The sequence below is a fragment of the Hibiscus syriacus genome, unplaced genomic scaffold (genome assembly GCF_006381635.1).
Source record: "Hibiscus syriacus cultivar Baekdansim isolate YM2019G1 unplaced genomic scaffold, ASM638163v2 tig00110694_pilon, whole genome shotgun sequence".
Classification (NCBI taxonomy): domain Eukaryota; kingdom Viridiplantae; phylum Streptophyta; class Magnoliopsida; order Malvales; family Malvaceae; genus Hibiscus; species Hibiscus syriacus.
Genome location: NW_024062828.1, coordinates 512,467 through 539,988, shown reverse-complemented (window position 1 = coordinate 539,988; position 27,522 = coordinate 512,467). Strand labels below are relative to the sequence as shown.

The 27,522-nt window shown below is 30.2% G+C and overlaps 1 protein-coding gene and 1 pseudogene across 1 annotated transcript; one reads left to right on the top strand and one right to left on the bottom strand.

Annotated features, from left to right (window-relative positions):
• Positions 1 to 639: 639 nt before the first annotated feature.
• LOC120138471 lies at positions 640 to 16,638 on the top strand (annotated as a pseudogene).
• Positions 16,639 to 18,211: 1,573 nt separating this feature from the next.
• On the bottom strand, positions 18,212 to 20,393 carry LOC120138563 (bidirectional sugar transporter SWEET4-like). The gene is made up of 6 exons (XM_039154020.1): positions 20,351 to 20,393; positions 20,170 to 20,206; positions 19,392 to 19,608; positions 19,157 to 19,318; positions 18,533 to 18,652; positions 18,212 to 18,370 (listed from the first exon to the last, which is right to left on the bottom strand). Exons 1-6 carry the CDS (start codon positions 20,391 to 20,393, stop codon positions 18,212 to 18,214), a joined length of 738 nt encoding a protein of 245 aa, XP_039009951.1.
• Between the last annotated feature and the right edge of the window lie 7,129 nt (positions 20,394 to 27,522).

The window sequence follows — 27,522 nt, the reverse complement described above, 5'->3', positions numbered from 1 at the left end:
AAGGTTTTTTGTGTTAGAATATATTTATTCATCCATATTTTCCATTGTTAACTTTATTTTTCTTATTTATTAAAATTAAATCCAATGATCCATATCTAATTTTATACTTATATTTCAAATAGAATAAAATATATTAAGTTCATGGATTTTAGAAACCTTTTTTGTTTTTCACAAATATGATAAAGTAATCATTACAATATATTTATATTTTTAGGTATTGATAATTCTAAGTAATGAAATGCGTTTCAATAGAAAAAAAATTACATGTATTTTATAATGGTTTAAAAAAAATACTAATAACCAATTGATTTAATACGATGAGACACTATATTTCTTAAGATTATAGGTGTGAAGCCTGACATTAGCAAATTTAATAAACTGAGTTGAGATGATTGTTCTATAATAAACTTATGAAAAATTTAATATAAATTAGTCGTTCAATAAAACAAATATCGGTAATTAATTTAAAAAAATAAAATAAAATTTAATTAAATCATCGTAAAAACAATTATTAATTAATTTAATATATATTAGCCTAATTAAATTTTAATTCAATTGATTCGATTAAAATCAAACAATGAACCCGTGCTGTTAGCACAACGGTTTTGAAAATAGAATTTTGGATTTGGGAGGCGTTGCCATTGGTCCAAAATAACGACTTCTTTATCCAAAACAACTGGAGGTGATCAGTGGAGTGCCAAATGGCAGCGCCATTATCACAGCTGAGCTTTAACCTAAAAGCTCCGAACAAACTCCTCAACCACCGCAGCTGCCGTCACCCAATGGCTTCGTCTTTAGGCACCGCCGCCTCTTCCCTAATCTTAGCATCTTCCGCCTCCGAAGTTCGACTTTCTCTCTATCTCTCCTCTTCTTGTTGTTCTCCTTCGCTCCTTTCTTTCTCTTCCTCTTTTAAGTCTTTCTCTCCTCTTTGTTCTCATTTCTCTCGCCACCAGGTTAATTCTTCCTTTCACATTTCCTTTTTATCCTTTTTGTATATTAATATTCGTACTTTTTTAAGTAGTTTTGTTTATATTGATAAATTATTAGAGGAGATCTGCAGTTAATGTGTCGAGTAACGGAGGATTCAACTCAGTAGCCAGTCCGAAATGTGTAGTTTCGGATCCTGTTCAGTTGAAGAGTGCTAGAGAAGATATCAAGCAACTTCTCAAATCTAAGTTCTGCCATCCTATTCTGGTATTATCATCTCTTCTTTTTCCTCAATTTCTTCACTTTGTTTCTTTTTGAATAAATGTAGCTATTTTCTTTTGAGTTTTTAGCATAGAAGAACAATATCCTAGTTTATTTTGAAGAAATTTAAGTACTTAACAGTTTAGTATGAAAGTGAAAGATAATTAAAATGATTTTTTAAGCGTGTTTAGTATGAAAGTTAAGCAAGAAGAAAGAAAATAAGATTATTTTTCATCCTAATGCACAAAAATAAATTATTTCAAGTTAGAATGATAAGCACAGACTTACATGATTATTCATCATTTTTCAAAATGTATATTTTTATCTTAATCAAAGCAGATAATGCTAAGATAAATATAATTTTTATTATAACTCCCTTATTTTTTGTTCCAGTTTTCTGTTAATTCCTACCAGGGACATCATGGAAAGAATAATTGCGTTTCCTACATGCTCACTCTTAACTTTCTCTTCCTTCAGTATTCCATCTTCCCCAAACTTCTTTTCATCTTGCCAAGCAAAGCCTAATAAAAATATAATTTTACTTTGTTCGTTGAGAAAAAAATGTTTATTTTCATGTGTAATTTGATTGTATACACACTAGATTCGGCTAGGATGGCATGATGCTGGTACCTACAATAAGAACATTGAAGAATGGCCACAAAGGGGTGGAGCGAATGGAAGTCTTAGGTTTGAAGTTGAGCTAAATCATGCTGCCAATGCTGGTAACATATTCCTTTCTACTTATAACATGTTATTAGCTTAGTTGGTAACTGTTAGCACCGTTATCTCATAAGCTTGTGTTTCAGGCCTTGTGAATGCATCTTATTCAGCCTATCAAGTATAAATACTCTGGTGTAACTTATGCTGATTTGTTCCAGTTGGCTAGTGTTACCGCTGTTGAGGTCTTGCTTGCTATTCTTCTTCAAGAATATCTTTGTATTTTTTACATTATGTAGTTGTTGTAATAAGAATCAAATTGAAATTCGGGATGCTGGAGGACCCAAAATTCCCATGAATTATGGAAGGGTGGATGTCTCTGGTCCTAACGAGTGTCCTGAGGAGGGTAGGCAACCTGGTAAGTGAACTTATATTATTGCATGATATTTCATGGCCAAGTAAATTGTTGAAGATCACAGTGTGTTGGATTTCCAAAATTAAGAAATGTAACTAGAAACTTGAGGCACCTAATCCAGTGTAGGGGTGGTCTACTGAACTTGCTTGAATGGTTGGACAATTAATCCATCTGATTCTGGATTTCTGGGTGGGTCATTGAATTGTTATGAAGTGTATCATGGTTAACAGAAAAAATCTCTTTATATGACAAAACTAAAAAATATAGGATACCATTAGGCGTTCCATAATCTAAAACATATAGCAAATACCTGAAAAGATATCATTATAGATCAATCAGAATATTGGGAGCTTTAGGATTTTCAGAAGAGTAATACTATGTTCCTTATAATCAACAGATTGACCATGTTTTAGCTTGTCATCTGTGTGACGGTTGTTCACTTACGAACCTAGAATACTATTAAGACAACTTTATGTTGCAGATTTTTGTAAGTAATGAGCCTTTCAGTTTACCTCTTCCAACATTTTGAAGCTCTAAAGTATGAAGTGAATTTTCAGCTGCTTTCATTCCTTCATTAGATGGCTAACATTGTCAGACTTCATACTTATAGGTTGTTTAGGCTTTAAAACTATTACAATATATCCAAGTCATTTGGGCCTGCTTTTGCCTCCGTTTTCCCTCATAGCCATAGGTATCGATATATTCACTTATGCTTCTATCTAGAGACCTATCATTTATAGCATTTCTCCGTTACTTAGATGCTGGACCACCTCCGCCTGCTGATCATCTATGTTTTCTATCGAATGGGATTAAATGACAAGGTAAACTTGATTATAAAACATCATTGATAATTGCCTTTATCATGGAAAATGATATTAATCATCTGACCTATTGATATGTAGGAAATCGTTGCATTATCTTGTGCACACACACTTTAGAGGTCCCGGCCAGAACGTAGCGGTTGGGGTAAATCAGAAACCAAATACACGGTATTTAAACTTCCTGTTTTGATTAATAGGAAAAATATGTTGGTCTTACTATGTTGATTATTTGTCATATCCAATTCTTGATAGACGCTAGAGATTTTTGTAACTAATGTTTAGCATTATAGTCCGTTATACTTACCATAGAATTTAGCTAGTTCCTCGTAGAAGTAAACCTTCTATCCTGGATGCATTATGCATCAATAGTATAAATATCAAGACGATTACCTCCAAATATTTTCTCAAACTGAGCTTTAACTTGAACTTCTTGATGACAAACCTGTCATTAGATTTGATCAGTGACAAATACACGAGGACAATATTTCACAGGAATAGAAAGTACGAGAAGGAAACACCAGTGTGACCAATATAAGAAACTACTAGAGTATTACTTAAGCTATCTTGGTTGTTTTGTGGGCTTATTTATCCGATTATTTATGAAATTGACACCCATAATATAGAAAAATAGCACTAGGTCATACGCGCATTTGGAAAGCACTTTAAGTAAAGCATGTTTTTTATTTATTAAATACCACATTATCTCCATGATGAAGGCTTATGTTAATTGTCGCAACCATCTTTCGGGTTGGGTCCGGAATTGGACTTCGACTTGAATAAAACATGTTAGAGTCGCCATCGATCATTTAAAAAATATTTAAGTTGATTGGACATCATCTTATCTGATCTGCGTTTTACTAGAAATATGTCGGATTCGGGAGTCGGTTACAGTCAAGAAGGATTAGCACCCTTGAACTACTCTTTCGGTACCATTTTAATTTGTCGGTTGTCTTAATTGCGAAAATTAAAATTTAAAGACTCGATTCGAATTACTTACCTTTGATCGATTGAAATTACCTCTAAAAAGTTGAAAACGTTAGATTATAAAATAAAAGAAATATCAAATAAAAATTAAATTAAAAAATAAATCAAAGAAGGAAATATTAAATTTTAAAAAATGTTACATAAAAAATGTTAAAAGAAAAAATAAAATAAATGAAAAAATATTAAATTTTAGAAAAGAAAAATAAAAAAATGTTAAAAGAGAAAATAAAAATAAAAATAATAAATAAAAGGGAAATATAGTAAAATAATAAATAATAGTAGTAAAGATAAAAAAGGGTTTAGAAAAGTTGTTTTTAAAATAAAAGATAAGAATTAAATAAAAGAAAATAATTAAAAAAATAATTTAAAGAGATTGAGATAAAGAGAAACTTATAGTGAAAACAACCTCATACTTCAGCTTTGTCTCAAATTACTCGGATCATCGAAACAAATCTTTATTTCAAAATTCATGTCGACTTACAAGGACAATTCTTTGTTGCCGACTTGAATTATATTGTTTCAACAATAAATAATTCCAATCTCAGTTTTCTCTTAGAAAACAATTTTGCTAAGTGTGTTCTTAGGAAGTCGAATGTGCTTCAATAAGCCAATCCTTCTTACAATTCTCACGTTTGGAATTGAGCCTTTGCTTTAGCCTTCGGCTTAAAAGAAAATTTAAAAGAAAATTAGTTAAGCATGACCAATATCATACTTAGCATATTTGAAAACGAAATTTAAAGGAAAATAAAGGAATATGTGAAAATAGAGAGGAAGATAGAGAGAAAAAGAATGTTTAAAATATTATCCTAAACGCTGACTGGACCTTCTAAAACCTGCCACGTTAGACCGTGTTATGCCTAGAGTCGTGTCCATGTCTCCAGCCGTGACCAAATAATAAAAAATTACAGAATGCGCCCGTTTTACTACTAATTCTGGAGAGTAAGACCCGATTCAGAACACTCATCACTTGTCCACCCGATTGGGTCCTTACTGGGCCTCTTGGACTGTTTTGGACTTATTGGACCCCTAAAAAATGAAATAAAAATAGCAAAATAAATAAATAAATAAATGAAAAGAAATAAATAAAATGACATTATATTTTAAAAAAATAATATTATATATATTTTCGAAAAATGTTTTCAAAACCATATATTATATATATAATATATTAATATATATACTAAATAAGTCTCAGACGAAAATGAGTGTCTACAACTGCCTCTCTTTGTCTTTTTTCGTGTAACGAAAAATATGACAAAGATAAAATGACACAAATTTTCATTCGGTATGAAGGGGTCCCTGAGTCTAATATCATCCATTGTGGAGTTAAAAATTGACTCTGATATTGCAATTAGGAATGACTCCCTATTAAATTGAGTTGCAGATGACTTTTTCGTCACGAAATTGAGTCAATCTTGAAATGATATCATTCTTCATGAAATTGAAATCGTAGTTCGAAATTTGAATAAGAAGGTGACTTCTTGTTGCCAAATCGTAGTCAACTTTGGTCTTCTTCTCGGTTTAAAGACCTCGGTTTGAAAATTCAACCTGAATGTAGTTCCTCGATGCTACCATGTGGTTGATATACCCTCGAGCTGAATGGAATCAAACTCGAAAGTTTTTGTTGACAGATAACCCTTCTCGCCTTGAGCTATGCTATAAATTATGCTGAGATATAGTTTCTTGTTGCTAAGTTGCAGCCAACACAGGTCTTCCTCTTGACTTAAAGACCTCAGTTTAAGCTTCAACCGGAAAGTAATTCCCCGTTGCTACCATGCGGTTAATATGTCATCGAACTGAATGGAATCGAACTCGAAAGTTTTTTGTTGACAGATAGCCATTCTCACCTTGAGCTATGCTGTGAACGGTTCCTCTAAGTGAAGGATGACTCCCCTTCGCGGGTCTAAGCAGGTCATAATTCTTTAGATGACTTCCATTTACGGGAAAGCCAAGTGGTATATTCCTCAGATGGTTCCCCTTCGCAGGTATGAACCAAGTGAGATGATCTTTGGATGACTCCCCTTCACGGGAAAACCATGTGATATATTCCTCAGGTGGTTCCCCTTCGCGGGTCTGAACCAATTGACATGATCTTTGGGTGGCTCTCCTTCACGGGAAAGCCATGTGAAATGTTCTTCGAGTGACTCCTCTTTGTGAGAAAGACAAGTGAGGTAGGTTGTCGTGGAGTTGAAATCTGGCTTGAAAATTTTAACTGGAAACTAGCCACTCGTCGTTGAGTTAAGCTGAACTGGATCCATTTTGAATTGTCTCTCGAACCCGTCTGAAGTTGATTATAAGATATATCGATCTTTTAATAGGTCAAGTTGGGGGTGTAGGTCCTCGCTGTTGAGTTAAGCAACCACTATCAATTTTTGAAAGCGTTTTTTTAATCGATTATCTTTTTTCTTGAAGTTGAAACTTGACTCTAAAGCTGCAAAAAAATAGGTATACAAAAAATGACAAATGTGATGCTCTTAAGTATGTATAAGATGTATATAACATGAATTAGTTCTTGTTTATTTCTTGGGTGGAGTATCATTCTTTGTTTGCTGACCTTGTCCTTGGAATTGATCATGCCCCATCACTGACAACTTTATGGTAAATTTGCTCATTTGTTGGCTTAATCCAATGATCTTGCACTCCTGATTGTATGGATCAGAGATTCTTAAGCTTTCTCTTTGTTTACTCAAGGGAATAAAAATCTTGTATTTCAGTTGATGATCAACCACTGGAACTGGTTTAATCATCTTCGTAGTTGACACAGTGAAAGACTTCCTTAAGTGGCTTGGAAGTTTAAATGGTCCCTACTTTAGCCAAGGTTACCTCTTTCAGTGTCCGTAAAGTTATTCTGATTGTCATGGGAAAAGACTGGCAAACAAGAAGATATGTTGCCTTGAAATTAGGTCCAGCAACCTCAATTCTTATTGTGAGTTCTCTACTTCTTGTACTTGCAAAGTACTTGCACAGTAATCTTGGCAACAAATCATGTATTTACTCTAAATATCATTAAGCGTCTCACTTTCTTCCTTTTATGTTCATTTGGGTTGTCATTATCATCAGAACTTGCATTCCTGTTGTTTCTTAAGTACAACAGTAAACTCATGCTTCAAAAGGGACCTGATAGTGAATGAATATATCGTCATCACAGGCTAAACTCTTTCCAGACAACGCATTGATGTAGCTATCTTGCGCCTTACTGAACGACCATCTTTGTAGTAAAAAAAAGAGATCATGCTGGATAAAGCAACCATCTGTATTGCTCATATGCACTTCTTCTTCGTAATGTCAAGCTTTGTCTTGATAGGAACACCTTAGTAGGCACACGTGATATAAAAAGAAAAGATTGAAAACCTAGAGATGCCTCACATCGTTTCAGGTCCTTCAATTGATTTCGAGAAACTATGACTTGTCTGAGATATATCCCTCTTTTTAAAAGGTTTGGTATTAAAATAATGTTAGAGCAATTGAAGCAAAGTATCAGTTCACTGAATATCAAATAATCGAATCACACAAGTTGTTTTCAAAAGTTATAGCCCTTTGATAAATGTCAAGATCCATGGGTGATATGAGAAGACAATGCGATTTGGTTTTGATTTTCATGATTTTCAAATAAGATGTAAACAAAATAGTGTAACTGATGCATTCCACTATAAGGCCATTTAGAGAGCATTTTTATTTCAGTTCTCAGGAATCTTCAATTTGTTCAAGTTTTACAGACTCCTTAAGCTGAGATAGTGCTGAAACATCGATCTAAAAACAAATCCCCTGAGTGCCTTTGTATAGTCAACTATAACAGATGTTTCTTAACTCTCTTAGTCCATCTTTCATCGAAATTTAATTTCAAAACCACGTTTATTTCAGGCCTTATCACCATTCTTTAAACTTGATGTCATTGCTTTAGATTTTGCTGGGAGATTCATCTCGACATATAGAGACTATTGTCATGATCTGAATGTACTTGTATTCATAAAGTTAGGGAACTTAACATTGCCCATTACTTTAGCAGAATACCCTTAGTTAAAGGATTCAAGTGTCAGAAAGCCTTTGACTTGACAAATTCAAACGAAACTCACTTCAATAAAGCTCGGACATTACCACCATAGTTGCTTCAGACATTGCCTCCGAAGATTAACAACCTACTATTTTCAGTGGAGTGCCCCCAACATTGTTAAAATTATCGTTTATTAATATCACATTAATTCTTCGATTTCGAGATTGTTTTAATTTTGTCAGGAAGAATATGTTATAGTCCGAGTGTCAGTGAAAAAAAAATCATCTTTAGAGCTCAATTTCTAAGCAACTGATCTAAGCCAAATTTGTCTATTCCACCATTCCATTTGTGAAAATTGTATATTGTCACAGAACGTCTTTAATAGACATGCAAACTAAATCGGTCTTGCAATGTCATGCATCGAAGATACCCATCTTGTCTACTTCCGCACTTGTACACGTGAGAAAACATTTTTTCTTTTTCGGGTAAAAGATATAAGTCTTATTTTTAAAGAATTTGATCTCGACATATGTCAAAAGGCTATAACTTCATTTCCCAAAATGTGCATTTCATTATACTTGATATTCACTGAATTTCAAACAATTCTCTATTACTCAAAGAAATGTTATTTTAAAAGAAATGTTTAAGCATATAAAAGATAAATTCAAACAAGACATTGTTTCATAGGCAACACAATTATGTGGTAATAATGATGATCTCTTCTAGTCTCATCCCAAGATACCATGTTCCTTAATTCACTTTTCATACGCATCTCTAGTTGCATAAACATTCACTTAGGTAGTGTTATTGTTTTCATCGTAAAACTCTAGCTCTTATTTGTCCATCATTAGCTAGATTAAGGCTCTAAATTCGACAGATTCTTGTACATCATGTCCGTCCTCATTGTGATAACAGCAATGACTGCCCCCTTTGCAATCTGATATGCTAAGATGTAGTACAAGAAACCCCATATTTATCATTTGCCTCTATACCCACGCCATAGGTGACTTCACTTTCGGAAACTCTGGTTTTAACCTTCTTACCTTTCTCCTTGGTGATTGCATTTTCCTTATTCTCTTGATGATTAGACAGAGGGTTCTGTGTAACGTTGGGTGGTCCTATATTGTTGAAATGAATCCAATTCCTGTTGCGTATTCTTTGGACAATCTTTTTAAAGGCAAGGCAATTTTCAATAGCATGCCCCAAACACCGCCAAAATATTCATAATGTGCATTTTCGTCATACCACCTGGGGTATGGGGGTTTTATAGGTTTCTTTGGATATGGTGACACCACATGTGTGTCAAAGAGTTGTTGATAAAGTTCTTTGTAAGTCATGAGAATAGATCAAAATGTTTTTTTTTCTTTCTTTCCTGGGTTCCTTTGAATCTTGTCTAGAAGTGCCGGACGATACAGCTGCAGTCGATTTTGGGTTGGAGATTGTAACACATTTGCTAGTGTTGAAAGCGTTAATGATCTCTCATTCTTTCTTCATGGGAGGTTTTCTACTCGACCTACCTCTTTTTATCTTTCTTTGCTTAATGGTCGTTTCTACCATCTTTGTTTTGACTTACTCGTCAAACTTTGGAATATGGTAATAATCTGGATTATTTTGAAGGCTGGTTACAACGGCTTGTGCTTTTGCGGAAGATGAATCCCCTTAACGTTCTGGTAAGATTTCAAGTGAAATAACCAACTGTGGAGTAGGTGGTACAACCATACCCTCAGATGCCCCTACCCTAGGAACATTCATTTGATTTAGGCCAGACAACCTTGTAACAATCTAATCGACCAATGACTCTTGGCTCTGAGTGATCGTTTCCAGAGTACTTTGATTATTCTGACATATATTTTCTTCTAACCCGCTTTACAACCTCAGCATGTTCTTTTCGAGTTGAACAATTTTGGCTTCCATTTGACTTTTCTTTGTGCGGGTGTTGTAAAGATGATGTGTGTCCAGGGTTTGTGGAGGTATAACCGGTGTTTGTTCCCTCTTCGTATGAGACATTTCTGTTAGTTAATGTGAATGCAAAAACATGGGAAAATGAAAAAAATGACATGCAATGCATGAAAATAATACATGATGCATGAGAATTAGAGGCATTGATCCAGAAATGTGTCTATTATTATAAATAATCTTTATTGAGACAAAAGTGTTTTATTTTTTAAGAGACAAAAATATCTTAAAGGTATATTTTGACTAAATCCTCTAAACCCCGAACAGATTCTAACAGGTTGACAAGTTTCTTCTTTCATCTTTCACTAGTTGAATACCTTGTCGGGTCACGCTGGCTTCCCTTGCTAAACTGTGCAAGTGACGAGTTGTTTTTTATACTTGTTCCACGAAACCTCGGATGACTGCATCTCTAGCTTTCACCTTTTGCTAAACCTGTTCCCTAACGGAAACGCCATTGGAACCCTCCATCGAAAGGAACTATATGAATTTCATTTGTTTGTTTCTTGAATTCGTCAACAATGACCTCCAATTCAACTATCATTTTTCCATCTTTTTCTTGTTATCTTTGAAGGGACCTCTTCAGGTCAGTAACCTTTTTCCCATATGCCCATGCGACCTTTGTCAACCTATTTTTGAAAAGTTAACTTTTGATGTGCTTGTTGTAAACCCGGTCCATTCTGAGTCCTTCACAATACAACAAAGTGGTAAACTCTTCGATTGTGGGTACCATGTCTTCTTGGTTAAATGTGAAGCAATTGTACCCCAGATTCCAGAATTGTACTAGAGCTCGAATTAGGGGCTCGTCTGTCTTGACATAGAGTAGAAGTGCAATATCACTATACCGTTGGTATAACCTCATTTTCTGGTCATTTTTCCAGCTGTCCCAAATACTCCGTAGTTCTTGAACATCATTCTGCTTTAGACTGATAGAAGCATAGTCAACCAGATCTGACATATAGTTCCCTTGCAGACTGTTTCTCTTTTCTTTCTAAGTCTTTTCGGACCATAGTCGTACCTCGACGTTTTTCACCTCTTGTATTACAACCCTTTTGTCCATTAATGCGGATTATTTGTGTGTAACAAACACTTTTTGTGGATTAATTGTCTCTTTTTATAATGCAAACGATATAAAAAACAAACATGAAAGAAAAATCAGTTAGTAAGATAGAAATAATATAAATAAGGAAGTAAAACATCCTAGGTTTTGAAATAGAGTTTCAGGGTGGGCTCTAATTCCTTATAGTCTCCCGGTTTAGGTTCTAAAGAAGGTACCCGAGTTCTCCTTGCTGGTGTCCCCTTGGACTTGTCAGACCCTCAGTCCTAAACCCATTACAAGCTTATGTGGACCAAGTTAAACTCGAGAGGATACATTCCTTATGTCTATACGGAGAATAAATTTACACGAGGACACAAGGTATATGAATCCTGAAGGTTACTTGCTAGGCCTATAAGGAGAATAAATTCTCACGAAGGCGTCACTTTCACCTCCACTTAAAAGGGTTTGGAGCTCGATTGTAGAGCCTGAGATAAATTTTTAAAAATATGAAATCATTGAAAAAATGTCAGTATAACTATTTATTTGAAAAATAATCAAAGATAAATAATTATAATCGAATAAATAAATTAAAATTAAAATTTGTTATTTTCGCTTTAAAAAGAGAACCGAAAACTAATTCTGGTCTTACTCACTTACCTTTCCCCAGCGGAGTCGCCAAGCCGTCGCAATCGTCTTTCGGGTTGGGCCCGGAATTGGACTTCGACTTAAAAAAACACGTTAGAGTCTCCACGGATCATTTAAAAAATATTTAGGTTGATCGGACACCATCTTACCTGATCTACGTTTTACCATAAATATGTAGGATTCGAGAGTCAGTTACAGTCAAGGAAGGATTAGCACCCTTGAACTGCACTTTCGGTACCATTTTAATTTGTCGGTTGTCTTAATTGCGAAAATTAAAATTTAAAGACTCGATTCGAATTACTTACTTTTGGTCGATTGAAATTACCTGTAAAAAGTTAAAAACGTTAGACTATAAAATAAAATAAATATCAATTAAAAATTAAATTAAAAAGTAAGTTAAAGAAGAAATATTATATTTAAAAAAATGTTATATAAAAAATGTTAAAAGAAAAAAATAAAATAAATGAAAAAATATTAAATTTCAGAAAAGAAAAATAATAAAATATAAAAAATATTAAAAAATATTAAAAGAGAAAATAAAAATAAAATAAAACAAAATAATAATAAATAAAAGGGAAATATAATAAAATAAGAAATAGTAGTAGTAGTAAAGATAAAAAAGGCGTTTTTAAAAGTTTTTTAAAAATAAAAGATAAGAATTAAATAAAAGAAAATAATTAAATAAATAATCTAAAGAGATTGAGGTAAAGAGAAACTTATAGTGAAAGCAACCTCAGACTTCAACTTTGCCTCAAATTATTCGGATAATCGAAACATATCTTTACTTTAAAATTCACGTCGACTTACAAGGACAATTCTTCGTTGTCGACTCAGATTATGTTGTTTCAACAATAACTGGTTCTGATCTCATCTCCTCTTAACAAACAATTTTGCTAAGTGTGTTCTTAGGAAGTTGAATGTGCTTCAATAAGTCAATCTCTCTTACAATTCTCACGTTTGGAATTGAGCTTTCGCTTTAGCCCTCGGCTTAAAAGAAAATTAGCTAAGCATGATCAATGTCATACTTAGCATATTTGAAAACTAAATTTAAAGGAATATACGAAAATAGAGAGAAAGCTAGAGAGAAAAAGAAGTTTTATTCTCCGATCTGAGAGATCTTTTTAGGCTCACCCTGAGAGGGTATTTATAGCCTTCAAATTCCTAAAAACAAACTAAAGATAATTCCTAAAATAATATATTTTATCCTAATTAAAACATTTAAAACTATTTGAACTAAAATATTTAAAACAAAGATAAAATAAAATAATATCATAAATCCTAATTGAAATACTAACATCTATTTAAACTAAAATGCAAAGATAAAATATAATGTTTAAAATATTATCCTAAACTTGAGTTTAATTCAAATCTGAATTCCAGAAACGTGCGGCTCATTCATTCGTGCTTCTAGAAACGCTAACTGGACCTTCTAGAAATTGGCATGTCAGACAGTGTCATGTTCATGTCTCCAGCCGTGACCAAATAATAAAAAAATTGCAGAATGCGCCCGTTTTACTACTAATTATGGAGAGTAATACCCGATTCAAAATACTCATTACTTGCCCACCCGATTAGGTCCTTGCTGGGCCTCTTGGACTGTTTTGGATTTATTGGACCCCTAAAAAATAAAATAAAAATAAAAATAACAAAATGAATAAATAAATAAATAAATAAAATGGCATTATATTTAAAAAATAATAATATTATATATTTTTTCGAAAAATGCTTTCAAAACCATATACTATATACTATATTATATATATACTAAATAAGCCCAGACGAAAATGGTTATCTACAAATTGTGATTGAGTTTTAGATTCAACTCTTCTATATTTTTTTTATTATTATTAATTATGAAATCTTTTAATTAAGAGTGTTTAAACAGTTGATTTTGTTATTAACTAAACCAAATAAAAGTTAACTACCAATGGAATTGGTTCAAGTGGTAAACAGTTTGATATTGCTTGAGTAAGTCTCAAGTTTGAGTCATTGTGTATATAGGAAATCCCCACTGGAAGACTTACCCACCAAAACCAAGTGTACGACATAGGTTGGGTCGAATTAGTTAGGGCAAAACCCTAAGAACTAGAAGGGCAAAAAAACAAACAAACTAAATTTATCAAATTTTTTAAATCTTTAATGACTAACCAAAATGTATGAAAGTATTTAATCAAATTGAATTAATTTTGATTAAATCGATCTATTTTTTTATCGAATGTTACCCTACTTTTATTAGATATTTTAAAATTTTAATCTCATTTTTTTGGTATTTTGGGTTGGATCTAGTATTGAGTTTAAAACTGATGGATTCAAATTAAAAAAAAATAGTGGAATTTAGATTTAAAGTTAGAAATATATTAAAATTTTAATTAGTGGATTGATTTTGAATCAAATTAATTGATAATTAAATTTCTAAAAAATCTTTAATAGATTTCATATTGAAATTATTTTGGTCATCAATCGATTAACCGAATTAATTCAGTTCCAAATAATAAACACCTTTACTTTTAATTAAACATGTTTTATAATTAATATAGTATGGTATAATTGATTGAATGTTATTTTTAATCTACTTTCTTAGGAAAAACAATTATTTTTCTTCAAACTTCATCTAATTATGTATGTTTTATTACAAAATATTAACACATATTTTATGTAATCTTATTAAGTCTATCTGATTAAAAATATTTTCATAAATAATATATCCCATGTTAATCCTTAGAAGAATAAAAAATTCAGTGGCTGAGAATGCTCCAAACAAAATGAATTTGGTTCCACTGACAGCCACAGATAGTTATCCAACTTTATTTCGAAGCATTGCCTTAAGATGTGAAATGAGAGCATGAAACTGCGAGAAATTCCTAATTGTTATTCCAAATTCTGTTTTTCAATATCATCCGAATGCAAATTCGTTGTCTTCCTAAATACAATTTACTGTCAAGTGATTTTATTCATGCTTTCTTCAATTTTAGTAAGCAAAACTGTTCGTGATTGCTGAGGTTTCCAGTTGTATTATATGTTATGTCTTTAATATTCCTAGAATTATATGTTACCTCGTGTGTAACATAAATTCCGGTGGTTCTAGCAGTTATAGGCATACCATTATCAACAATTAAGAATTTAAACTGGTTTTCCCTCTTGAATAACAGAACGATGGGCCAGGAGAACCCGGAGGACAGTCTTGGACAGTGCAATGGTTGAAGTTTGACAATTCATACTTCAAGGTTTGAACTTGAAATCGGTTTCTCTTCTTGAATAAGAAGACATGAAAAACTTAAGACTCTCCTTTATCCATACAGGACATTAAGGCGAAAACGGACGAAGATCTGCTTGTATTGCCAAGTGATTCTGTTCTTTTTGAAGATCCTTCTTTCAAGGTAAATATACCAAGAGTTCAATTTCAGCCAACAAGAAAACATAATTGCGGTTTTGGCTTAAACATTACTCTATTTGTAGGTATATGCAGAGAAATACGCTGAAGATCAAGAGGCGTTCTTCAAGGATTATGCAGAGGCTCATGCCAAACTTAGCAACTTCGGGGCCAAATTTGATCCTCCAGAGGTTTGTTTTCGATGGATAGTTGCTTGTCACTTTCATGAATAAGAAAAGTTTAACTAGTAGAAAGTGCTAGGGACTTTTCTATATTCCCGTGATATGGTACTAAAGGCTACAAATGGTGTCATATTTTGACATTTTGGGAACATCTGCATGCAAACAGTTGATTGTTATAAATTCCTCACCCAAGTTGTCCACGAGGATTAGGTTTCCAAGACTTGACTCCTCTCTGAATGGATCAACATATCTCTGCATGATAGGGACTTTTCTATATTCCCGTGATATGGTACTAAAGGCTACAAATTTTATGCTTAGATATCAAGTTGCTTTTATCTAAGTTTGTGATGTACGTTTAGGAATAGATAGATACGTAGACATACTTGGGCAAGCTACTTTTATGTTTCTTTTATATAAACTTTTAAAAAGATGGTTTGTCAAGTAAGATTACAAGAATTAATGGGTGAAAGATTTTCTTTAATGGGATTTCAGAATTTAGATTTAGATGTCATTTGCTATGTAAAGGATAATATTGAAACATATACATTAGAGATAAATAGTTAAGGTTCGATACAATATATAGTTAATAAGTATAAAAACAAGGAGTTATCAAGTCCAAATTTATATTAAGAATTTTAAAATCACTATTAAATAAGGAGCTGACAGATCCATTGATTTAAAAAATAATGGTGAATATTGCATTTTTTAAGTATTTTAATATTGATTGGCTACATTTGATGATCAGGGAATTGTGTTGGATGATACTCCCATTCAAGCTGCACCAGAGAAGTTTGTAGCTGCCAAGTACTCAACAGGAAAGGTTGTAACATCAAATACCTTATTTGGATATTTTATTTGAAATAATTATATCTTTTGCCCATTTTTAATACATATTTGAATATGAATATAAGAATAGCATAAAAATCTTAGGATTTTTTTTATAAAAAAAAAACCCTTATCAGATGCTTTATTTATGTTCAACACTCACTCCCCAATCCAAGTACCACAACTAATTTCCCTATAGCTAATGATTTCTAAAATTGATTACAACTTTCTGCATGATGGGAATCTGGTCCCAAGGAGATTATTACATTTCTAAAATTCATCATCTTTTTGAACACTCACATCATAGTGCAAACTGTTCATCTTTGTTTGTTTTCCATGATTTAATGCAGTGTTTTTGAGGAGCCAGACTTGTAACAAAACAATTGAATGAATGTTTTGAATTGCAGGGAGAGCTTTCAGATGCCATGAAGCAAAAGATTCGAGCAGAATATGAATCATTTGGGAGGAGTCCAGATAAGCCTCTACCAACCAACTATTTTCTAAATATCATTATTATTATTGGTGTTTTGGCCATTTTGACGTCTCTTCTGGGTAATTATTGATTATTGCCTGAGCTCTCATTTTATTAACCCGCCCATTGCGCTGTTTTGGTTAATAATTGTGCATTTGGTTGAAGGTGAGTCACCAATAATCCTTTTTCCCCCCTAGGAAAAAGAATCCAACTATACTATGTTATGACGAGTCCCTTCTTTTGGGGGATTGTTCATGTTTTGTATTTTATTTCATCTATACTGTAAACATACTAAAATTATAAACACAATATAGTGGGGTTTTTTAAGTTTTTGAATTGTATTGTATTTTAGTTTTATATTCAAAATAACCATTATTTTTCGAAAATACTGATAAAATATCTCACGCTAAAAATCTGATAAATAATATAAAGAAAAGTGATTATTATGAAACGTATGAAAGAAAACCGAGACTTTGTTCTTTTGAGTACCAAATCGAGTCTAACATCCTAAGTGATTTAAAAGGGAGACAGAGGTAAGCTATAAATCTCAATGAGATGTAAGAAAAGCAATTATAATAAACACATAAATAAATAAACATTCAATACAAGAATTTAGAGATTTAACTAGAAATCAATAGAACCCCGACCATTGGCCAAGCTTCCAGGACAAGGCTTTTCAAAACATGTAACAATAGAACACCGAACAAAAACACAGAGCAAACATAATGGATGTTACTGACCAATACATGGATGAACCATTGAAACAGAGTGGATGTTACCAATAAAAGTATAGACAAACCAGCAAGTGGATGTTATCGGCCATATCGTGATTGGACCAATAAATGTAACAATTCAAATTTTCGAGTTGACTTGAGATAATTTTGGGCCGATATAGAATCTTAATTGGATCCTTGAGGCATGTTGGGTCTCAATTGGATGAGAATTAGGATCAATTGGACCTAGAAAACGAGAATTTTTATGAAAATTTTAAGATTAAGGAACTTAAAAGATAATTAACCCATTGAAAATTTCGAGGCTGATTTAGTGCTGAAATTGTGATGTCACTGTGGGAGATTAGGGGGAGAAATCATTTTGATGTTGTTCCAAATACATACGACTCATTAAGTATTTTAATCAAAACATATAGCTTTATCAATAATTAATGTGTTTTTAATTTGATAAAACTACTTTGAAGAGTACATGGAAAAATGAAGAACTTAATTATGATATAATTTTTTATTAGAATTTATATATTTTTTAAAATTTTATTGTTTATTACTTACTCAAATATAATTTAGAGATTATATGATATTCTTAAGCATTATTAATATTTTTATAATAATTAATATTATTTTAGAATTTAAACTTATATAATTATATAATATAATTTGTACTAATATAAGATATTATAATTAATTATACTCTATTAATTGCATTATTTAAAGAATTAGAATTCATTGTAACCAGACAATATAATATTTGAATAATTATATTTTTATGTAATTGTAATGCGGTATCTAAACAAACTCTAACTTAAGTTTGCCATCGAAAACATCACTAATTCTTCTTATCGAAAACACCATGAAAATCTTCACAACACAGACATTAAAATCGATTTACTTGGAAAATATTACAGAGTTTATTACTTTTGATAATTTTTTTTCAATGATCAAACAGTTGATCCATATGGTCCATTGTTGCCGGACAGTTCGACATCGGATGGCTTGACGCCACCGTTTTCATCACCGTCTTCCGGGGTAGACTTGAAATAGCAAGCATAGAGAATCAACTGTATTGCTCCAGATAGTGCCCCCAGTCCATTGGCAATCTTCATCATCAACCAAACACACACATATGTGTATTAAATACTATAGAAAAAACTCTTACCTATCCATTTTTTTGTTTTCCAATAACTTATTTAGTAAAAATATAAAAGAAAAATCTATTAATAAATTAATTTCTTTTGTTATTTTAGCTTAAATATTCTTACCAAGATGTAGAGATCAAGGCGAAAGAGGGCATACGTGACCCAAATAACTCCATTAAGAAAGTTGGCCAATGAGAGATAAAATGGCATGTATTTGACACTCTTTGTTTTGATCACCTTCCTCTGTAAAATTCAAAAAATATATATTAACTCTAAATGGGGTAAATTTAGACCTTATTATCCCATTAATTAAGAGTTAACTGTATTACACGTCCTCAAAATCTTCATTCTAAATTAGTCCTCAAACTTTTAAACTTTTTAATTTCATCTTCAAACTATGACTCTCATTCTAAATTGGTCCCCAAACTTTTAAACATTCCAAATTCATCCACAAACTATGATCCTCATTCTATATTGACCCCCCAAACTTTTGAATGCTTTTAGGAGATTGGAAAGTTCAGAAGTTTGGGGACCACTTTAGATTGTGGGTCATAGTTTGGGGATGAATTTGGAATATTCAAAAGTTCGAGGATCAATTTAGAATGAGAATCATAGTTTGAGGATGAAATTGGAATATTCAAAAGCTTAGGGGCTAATTTAGAATAAAAGTTATAGTTTGAGGATATATGATGCAATTAACTCATTAATTAGAGTAAAATATAGGGAAAAGGAAAAGATATGGCATACCATAATGGTAAGAGGTGAAATATACATTACAACTCCAAATATGACACAAAGAATGCCAACAAGGGCCGATCTTTGGGCATGAGTTTTGCGCAATTTCAATGTGCATGCCGCTACAATGCCCAAAAATAATATCTCTATTCCAAGCCATCCAATGACCTTCAACTGCGAATTCAATTGAATAAATAAAATATTGTAGGGAGTTGGTGGAGAAATAAAGAAAATGTGGGGGAGGTACTCGGCTTTTGTTGGTGGCATAAATGAAGAAAATGGTGAGATAAATGAGCTCCATTGTAAGTCCAATGCTATTGATGGTGACAACAAGGGCGCTGCCTGGATGAACCATTGGTAAACCATACAATATCCACAGCATGCAGTTCATTGCTGTTGCTATGTAGGGATCTGGTTTGAATTGCTCCACTGCTTTTCTCTTATATATGTTCACAAATGTTGGTCTGTCCAAAAATGAAAATCATGACAAAAGAAAATCCATTATATACTTCCTTTAAATTTTTTGTATTAATTTGAGGTGATTATAAGGTATGTTCAAATACTCAACCATTTGACAATAAACGCTCAATATCCCTACAAACATCGTGTTCTTAATTGAGACTCTAGGAACAATCATCCTTAACTATAACATCGCTTGTTTGTCAATATACTCGTATTTCATATGAAGCTTTATGGAAACTTTTAAAAGAATATTTGAATATACACAAATATATACCCTAAATAACTGAAATTAAGCCTGTCTATCCACGTGGCAAAATCATATGAAGAGAAGTGGTATAAAATGAAAGAGTCTAGAACTGGGCAGAACTAAGGTGAAGACCTAGAATATCCACTGGCAAAATTATAACAAGGCATGCTTCCCCCTTTTCTTTCAAGAGTTTTCATGAAATGAAGAGCATGCATGTAGGGGAAGATCAAGATTTTAAATTCTAAGGCACATTTGAAACACAAATACAAACATACAAAAGTAGAATTAAAAAGCATTGAATTAGAAGAAATTTTACATTGGTGATGCAAATAGAAAGAATGAGATGACATTTCCTGCAAAGCAAAACAAAGATGTTCATTTTCTTTCAAATATATATAGAAATGTAAGAAGAAGAAGAAAATTAACATACTTATATGGAACATATATTACTAAACTCAAAATGAGAAGAGAAGAGTGTTAAGCTACAAATAACTTACCAATGATCCCTGCAATTGTTCTTGCAATTTCAGCGCTAACCATTTGAAGCTTTAACTGGAAAAGAAGAAGATCAAAAAATGAAGAATCCAAGCAAATGTCAGAAGAAACTATTGAGTTTGCATGTGATGTATAAACCCTAAACTGGTACCAACTTATAATGGATACAAACTGAACGGGAGATTATGCGATGATTACGTGCGGTTGACTTCACAGGGATATAGAAAAAGCAGCCAGTTAAATGCTTCCACAATATCATTGGAGTTGATGAAAATGATTAAGTTGCCTACTGAGGAGTGGTAAAACTTAATCAGATTAAACTTGTCAAATCTGCAGAAATAATCTCAGCAAGATCATGGCTGCAGGTACAAGCGTTTTATTTGATGTTGAATGGATGATGGTGTGAGAATGCAATTTGAGTTCAATTTTGCTTTCTCAAAAGATTTTGCAGTGAACAGTGCTTGTTTCAAGATTTTCTTTTTTCCTCTTGGTATAACCACCCGTAATTATCTATTGACGGATTAATTCGAATAAGTATTAAGAAATAAAGACGATTCTTTAACTCAATTTACAATGAATAGTATTTGTTTCATGATTTTTCTTTTAGTATAATGGGGCATATATGGAGTAAGATATTTTTCTCAAATAATGCTTAACTTGATCACATATTTTTTTACTGTTCTTAATGTTTAGGTTGAAGTGTCTTTCAAGATTATAATTAATCAGTTTATTAAAAAATATAAGATTGATTTTATAACATGATAAACGGTAGCATCCGCAGAAAGAAGTTTTTCAAAGCTGAAATTATTGAAGAATACTGAGGTCAACAATATCACAAGAAAGATGAATGGGCTAGCTATGTTATATATTGAAAAAATGTTAAAAATATTGATGTGACACTATCATCAATGATTTGCATCAAGAAATGCTCGAAGGCAATGTTTTTTATAAGTATTTATATGCTTAAATGTTTTTTGACATTTTTTATATTTAATTAATATTTATTTTTTAATAAAAATTAATTAAATTTTATATTTATTTTTAATATTCTTTTAAATTAGGGCCCAATTTTTAATTTTGTGAGGGGCCAAGAAAAAGTAGAACGGTTCTTGCTCCCACCTACCTCCTGGTTGCCTTATTTAACCCTAACCACTTCTTTCCGTTAGGACAAAAAGTATGATATACCTATATTCATTCATTTCAGGATTAAAAAATATAATGTATTTGAATTTAGAACATTTAAATAGTTAATAGAAGTATTGTATTTTTAATTTTTGGGTTTAATATTTACGTTTATAATATATATGCATGTTATCGTTAATTAGTTAAAAAAAATTCTAAATATGTTCTCTTATAACCATCCCATATTAATAAAGAAAATGAAATATGATTAAGATTTCCACCATGTTTAAAGTAACGGTTTTAAAGTAACCAACGCATTAACATTCACCGGCCAAAATGATTGCGGAAACAGACTCATTGTTTGATAGGGATATTAAAAGAAATTCGTAACGTTAACCGCTATAATCTTTATATTTAACACTTTAATTAATAGAATCGTTAATGTTAAACGGTATCGATTAATTGAACATTAAAATGATGGTTAACAGTTAAAGTTATGGTTATGAATTTCAATAAACAATTAACCAACGGTTAACCGTTAATAAATTAAATTTATAATTATTGGAGATGTACTACTATACCGGTGTAAGTTTATGTTAAGTGCTACACTTTTTGGGAGATATATATCTACACCAGTGTAAATATGTATTAAGTGTTACTTTTTTGTAGTATGAATGAAACTTTAAAATGTTGTGTTATTTTTGAAAAATAATTGTAATAGGTTAATAGTATGTTAACCTAATCGACTCATTAATAACATTAAAATTTGTAATCGTTATAACGGTTAACCGATCATCTAACTAAAAATTGGGTTAAGTGTCCATAACAGTCCTACTGTTGAGTCTTTCATTTACTTCTTTTCTCTGTTACCTTTGAGTAGAAAGCTTGAATATATATAAAGTTAAAAAACGACATAAATAAGTTATAATTAAAATTTTATTAAGAGAGTAATTTTTTAAGTTAGATGGAATAATATTTAATTATAACTGAAAATTTATTTTTTTATAATATTTCGGTTGTAAAATTTAAATCTTGCAATGTAATATGAATTTTTGTGTTCAACCCGACCCGATTTCATCAGCCTCGCAAGTGTAGGAAAAACAAGGGCTAATCAATTTAAGCTTAAGCCCAGAAGATTTCCAATTTGTTATTCTTACTTAGAAGAGTTCAAGCCCATAAATAGAACAGCATATTAATCAGCTTAGCTTACTATAAAAAAGGTTCTACTCTTCTGGGCATGGTAAGGGGACCAAAATCATAATGGAGTTAAGGCTAGGGCTTAAACGAGCAGACTAGAATTTGAGTATTGTTGAATACGATTCGGCTCGAAATTTTAAAATGAAGTTCAGATTGAAATAACTTTAGTTAATTCAATCGGATTTGATTTAGGTTTGGATCAGATTTGGATAAATTAAATTTGGTTTACTTTCAATTTCGTTGCTTTTGGTTCATGTTGATTTCGGTATGGGTTGCTTTCGGTTTCGTTGCTTTTGTTTTATATTGATTTCGGTTGTGGTTGATTTTGAATTTGGTTCATATCGACTTAGTTAAAACTCAGGTTAGTTTCGGTTAAGTTCGGTTTGTTTAGGTTTCATGTCAAATTTGAGTCATCATGTTCGGGTCTATATCGGGTCTCGGGTCGAGTAAATCAGTTTGGATAATCAGGTTTGAATCAAATTTGTCAGGTCTAGGCATGCCAAAAAATGAACCTAACATTTGACTAATAGATTTTATCCCATATTCTCTTTTTGGAGTATTTTGGTCCTAACATTTCATTTTAAAGTAAAAAGTTCCCTTAAGGTTTGACTATTTAAGGTAGAAAGCCCCTATTTTAGAGCGTTGATAGTTTTTTAATTAACGATTTTTATCTACAGATGAATCTTTTTGTCTCAAGATGAAATATTGAGATCTAAAAACTAAAAAAAACAAAACAATTATTTAATTAAACATTATTATTTTTCTTTCAAAATTAAACGCTTGGTACCAAAGATGAAGGCTCCACGAGTTTAATGGGATGAAGTCTACCCAACTCTGATTAATGAAGCCTCGATTATGACATTCAAGAATCAATTCTCCCTTGTATAACTGAAACCAATTATAAAAGCTCAAACCAGCCCAACAAATGACTACCACTTTCTCATTTATCATTCATAAACAACAAGTTATTCAAGTATCCCTCAGAAATATAAAACAATATCTTAAACCGCGTAACTGAAATTAATTTTATAAAAATATATTAATTACAAAACAAATTAAAAAAATCATATTTAAACATCAATCAAAATATATCAATTTTATAAATATTATTTATAAGTTATGTTTTAAAACTAAAAAATTAATGGATATAAAATATAAAATGCTATAAGAATATATTTATAAAATAAAATATAACATTAATTAAAATACATGTTAATGTCTGAGTTTATACAGCATAAATTAAAATATAAATAAATAAATCATTATGAATTAAATTGTGATTAAATTTATTTTATAAAAATATATTAGTTATAATAAAAATTATAAAATAATATAAAAATATTTATAACATCAATTAAAATGTATTGATTTTATAAAAATGATACGTGGTAGTGTAAATCAATTTTCGTTTATAAAACATCAGTCAGGGCCAACCCTTACGGGAGTACCCTCAGGGCCTCCCATTTTTTATATTTATAACTTGGACTTCTCAATTTCTATATTTATAATTGATGCCTTTATTTTTATTTCTCAATTTCATAATTTTTTTTAATTTTAGACTTTATTTTTCTATCTTTCTTATTAATTCATTCAACGTTGAATTAAATTTAATCATATTTATCTATTTTTTAAATTTTATTCTTTAATTTAGTAAATATTATTTAACTTTTACTCTTCTCTAATCTCAATCTAACAACAAAATAATACATCATTTTTTATTTTTTTTATTATTCAAAATCAAGCTCCATATCATACCCACATTCAATTTTTTTTTTTATATTTATTATCTTTTAGTTGTATTTAAGGTATTTTCTTAACAAAATAATGAAAATGGCGTGTTTGACAAAATTTAATCATTTTTTTATCATTTCTATGATCTATTATTTTAAAATTAATTATTCAAAGTAATGGAATATACTTTAATTCTATCAGGGCACAATTTTAAGTTTTTGTTCGGACCCTCGAAAATATCCGAGACGACTCTGAAATCAGTAATAGTTAATGATAGTGACTCAAATGAAAGTATTTTTTAAAATTTAGTGATTCTAATACAAAATTTAAAAAGTTCGTTACCAAAGTGTTAGCATATTAAAAGTTAGGTAGTCATTAACTTATCATTAATATAATATATTTCGTATTCAAAATAAAATTTTATAGTAATCGATAATAACACTTTACTCATAAATCAACGTATTACCGTAAATTTATTGGACCCAATACCAACTAAAATTGTTCGATTATGGACTTCTTTTGTTCTAAACAAATGATTTCTTTAAGCAAACGTGACCTCTTATTAATTATATATTAATGACTTGATGGAAATAGTAATTATCTATTAAAAATGCAAATATATTAAATACAAAAAATGCATACATACATATATGATCTATTTTAGATGCGATCTATGATCGATTAATCAAGATTAGGTATTGCAAAGGCAATGACGACCCTCCAAATCCAATTTGTTCCATTTGCAAATGTTAGGATTTAAACTTCTGACTTTACTTAAGAGATCTAATGTCTTATACACTAGAAATGGATTATTTTTAATACATGGAGTATTTAGAAATATTTAATTAATAAAAATAAAATATAATATATCAGAGGTCATTAAATTATGCTTAACTAACCGGTTTTGATCATTAAATTTTTAAAAACTAAAATAATTATTTAATTATCAAATTTACACTTAATATAACGTCATGTTGATCATCTTATAATAATTTAATACATTTAAGTATCATTTTATGAACTTAACAAGTCGTCTCATAGTTAAAAGGAGTGATATTCTTTTTTGATAACCTGGATTTGAGCATTTACGTATTCAATTTTTGTGTGTGTTGCCAATGTTAAAAATATTCTAAACATATACTATATTATAATCACGTCAGAATATTCAAAACAAAATTATCATTTTTTAAGTTTTAAAAATTTAATGACCGAAATAATCATCTTAACATAATTCATTGATATCAGATATACTTTATCCATAAAAATAATATACTACAAATTAGGGTCTGTTTGTTAGGCTGTAATTAGTTTTTTGGAAAATGAATTACATTTTATGAAAAATGTTTTACGATGTTTGGAAGATGTTTAAACTTTTTTCCACTAGTTAATGAGTTTTTTTAAAAATTATTTATTACAAATAATAAAATAATTATTTTATCATAAATAATATAATTGTTTTTAAAATATTAAAATAATTTATTTATTATTAAATATATTTTATAATTTTATTAATTAAAATATTAATATTGGTATATTTTATTGAAATAAAAATATTAAATTATATTAATTATTTATTAAAGTAATAGTGTTATATATATTTTAAAAATATTAATTAGTATATTTTAAATATCTTTATTAAAATATATTAGATTATTAGATTAATATTAAATATATAAATAATATTATTTATTATAATAATTTAATAATATTATTTCTATGAAATTAAATAAATATATAAATTTATTAATAATTTATTTATTATTAAATAAAAATATAATCTTATATTATTATAATATAATTGATTTTATTTTATTATAATATTATATTATTAGAAATATTAATATATATTTTAAATATTTTAATAATTAATATTTTGATTAAAATGATATTAAACTATTTTATTATTATTAAATTCATAAAATAAAATTATTTTGAGTATTTATTCTTTGAAGTGAAAAGTTCGGAAAATGACTTACGGAAAATCAGACCGTAATTTATTTTACAGAAAACACAAAAGAAATTCTGTTGACCAGAAAAATGTTTTACGTTGACCAACCAGTTTTTCTCCAACCAAACACTGGAAAACAATTTCGGAAAACGAATTACGTCAAACAAACATGGTATTTTGGTTTTCCCCCAAACAAACAAATCCTTAGGGTGCGTTTGGTTCACGGAATGTAAGATTACGAGTGGGAATAAAAGATTACCAAGAATAGGATTACTGGGAATGTTACATTATTGTGTTTGGTTGGTTTAGCAAGAATGTAAGATTACAGTTTTTGTTGAAGGAATAAAAGATTACTGGAATGTATATTTTACCAAATTGTCCTTGTTCTATATTTTTAACAAGTGAAATTCTAAATATTAAATAAAATTATTTATATAAAAATTCTATTTGTTGATAATATATACTTGAGTATTTAAATATATCATGTATTATTTTAATTTTAATTAATATTAAATTTTACATAATTTATGTAAAAATATATTAAAATTTTACATCAACATTTAACTAAATGTTTACATTGTAAAAATTCTTCATAAATATTCATAATAATAAAAAGATGTAAATAATTTTTGTTATATAAGATATAATATTTATTATATTTTCTATATATAATTTATTTATTTATCTTTTATATTTATATTTAATTCTGCATACTTTATCATTATTATTTATCTCATGAATTTAAATTACAAAAACTTAATTCAAATAAGTAAGAAAATATAATACTAAAAATCATATTGTCTATAATTTTATATTTCACCGTCATTTATCATTATATTTGCTAATATTTTAATAAAATTATTAATACTCGGTTTAATCTAATTTGTACTTAACTCTTGATTACAAAAAGCAAGCAACCAATTATTCATGTTTCCCAACCTGTAATTTCTCTCCGAACATATAAAACCGACAGAGGCCAAACTTTGAACATACTAGACCATTAATTTCTTTCAGATCATACATAAAGGACAAGTGAAATAGCTTACATGTATCTAAAGAGATACAAAGTAAAGCAAGAAACAATGGGAAGCTTTAAACAAAATTAAAATTATACTAATAAAAAAACAAGTTAATGCTTAACAAAAATCCAACACGAGAAAAAACAATTAAATGGAG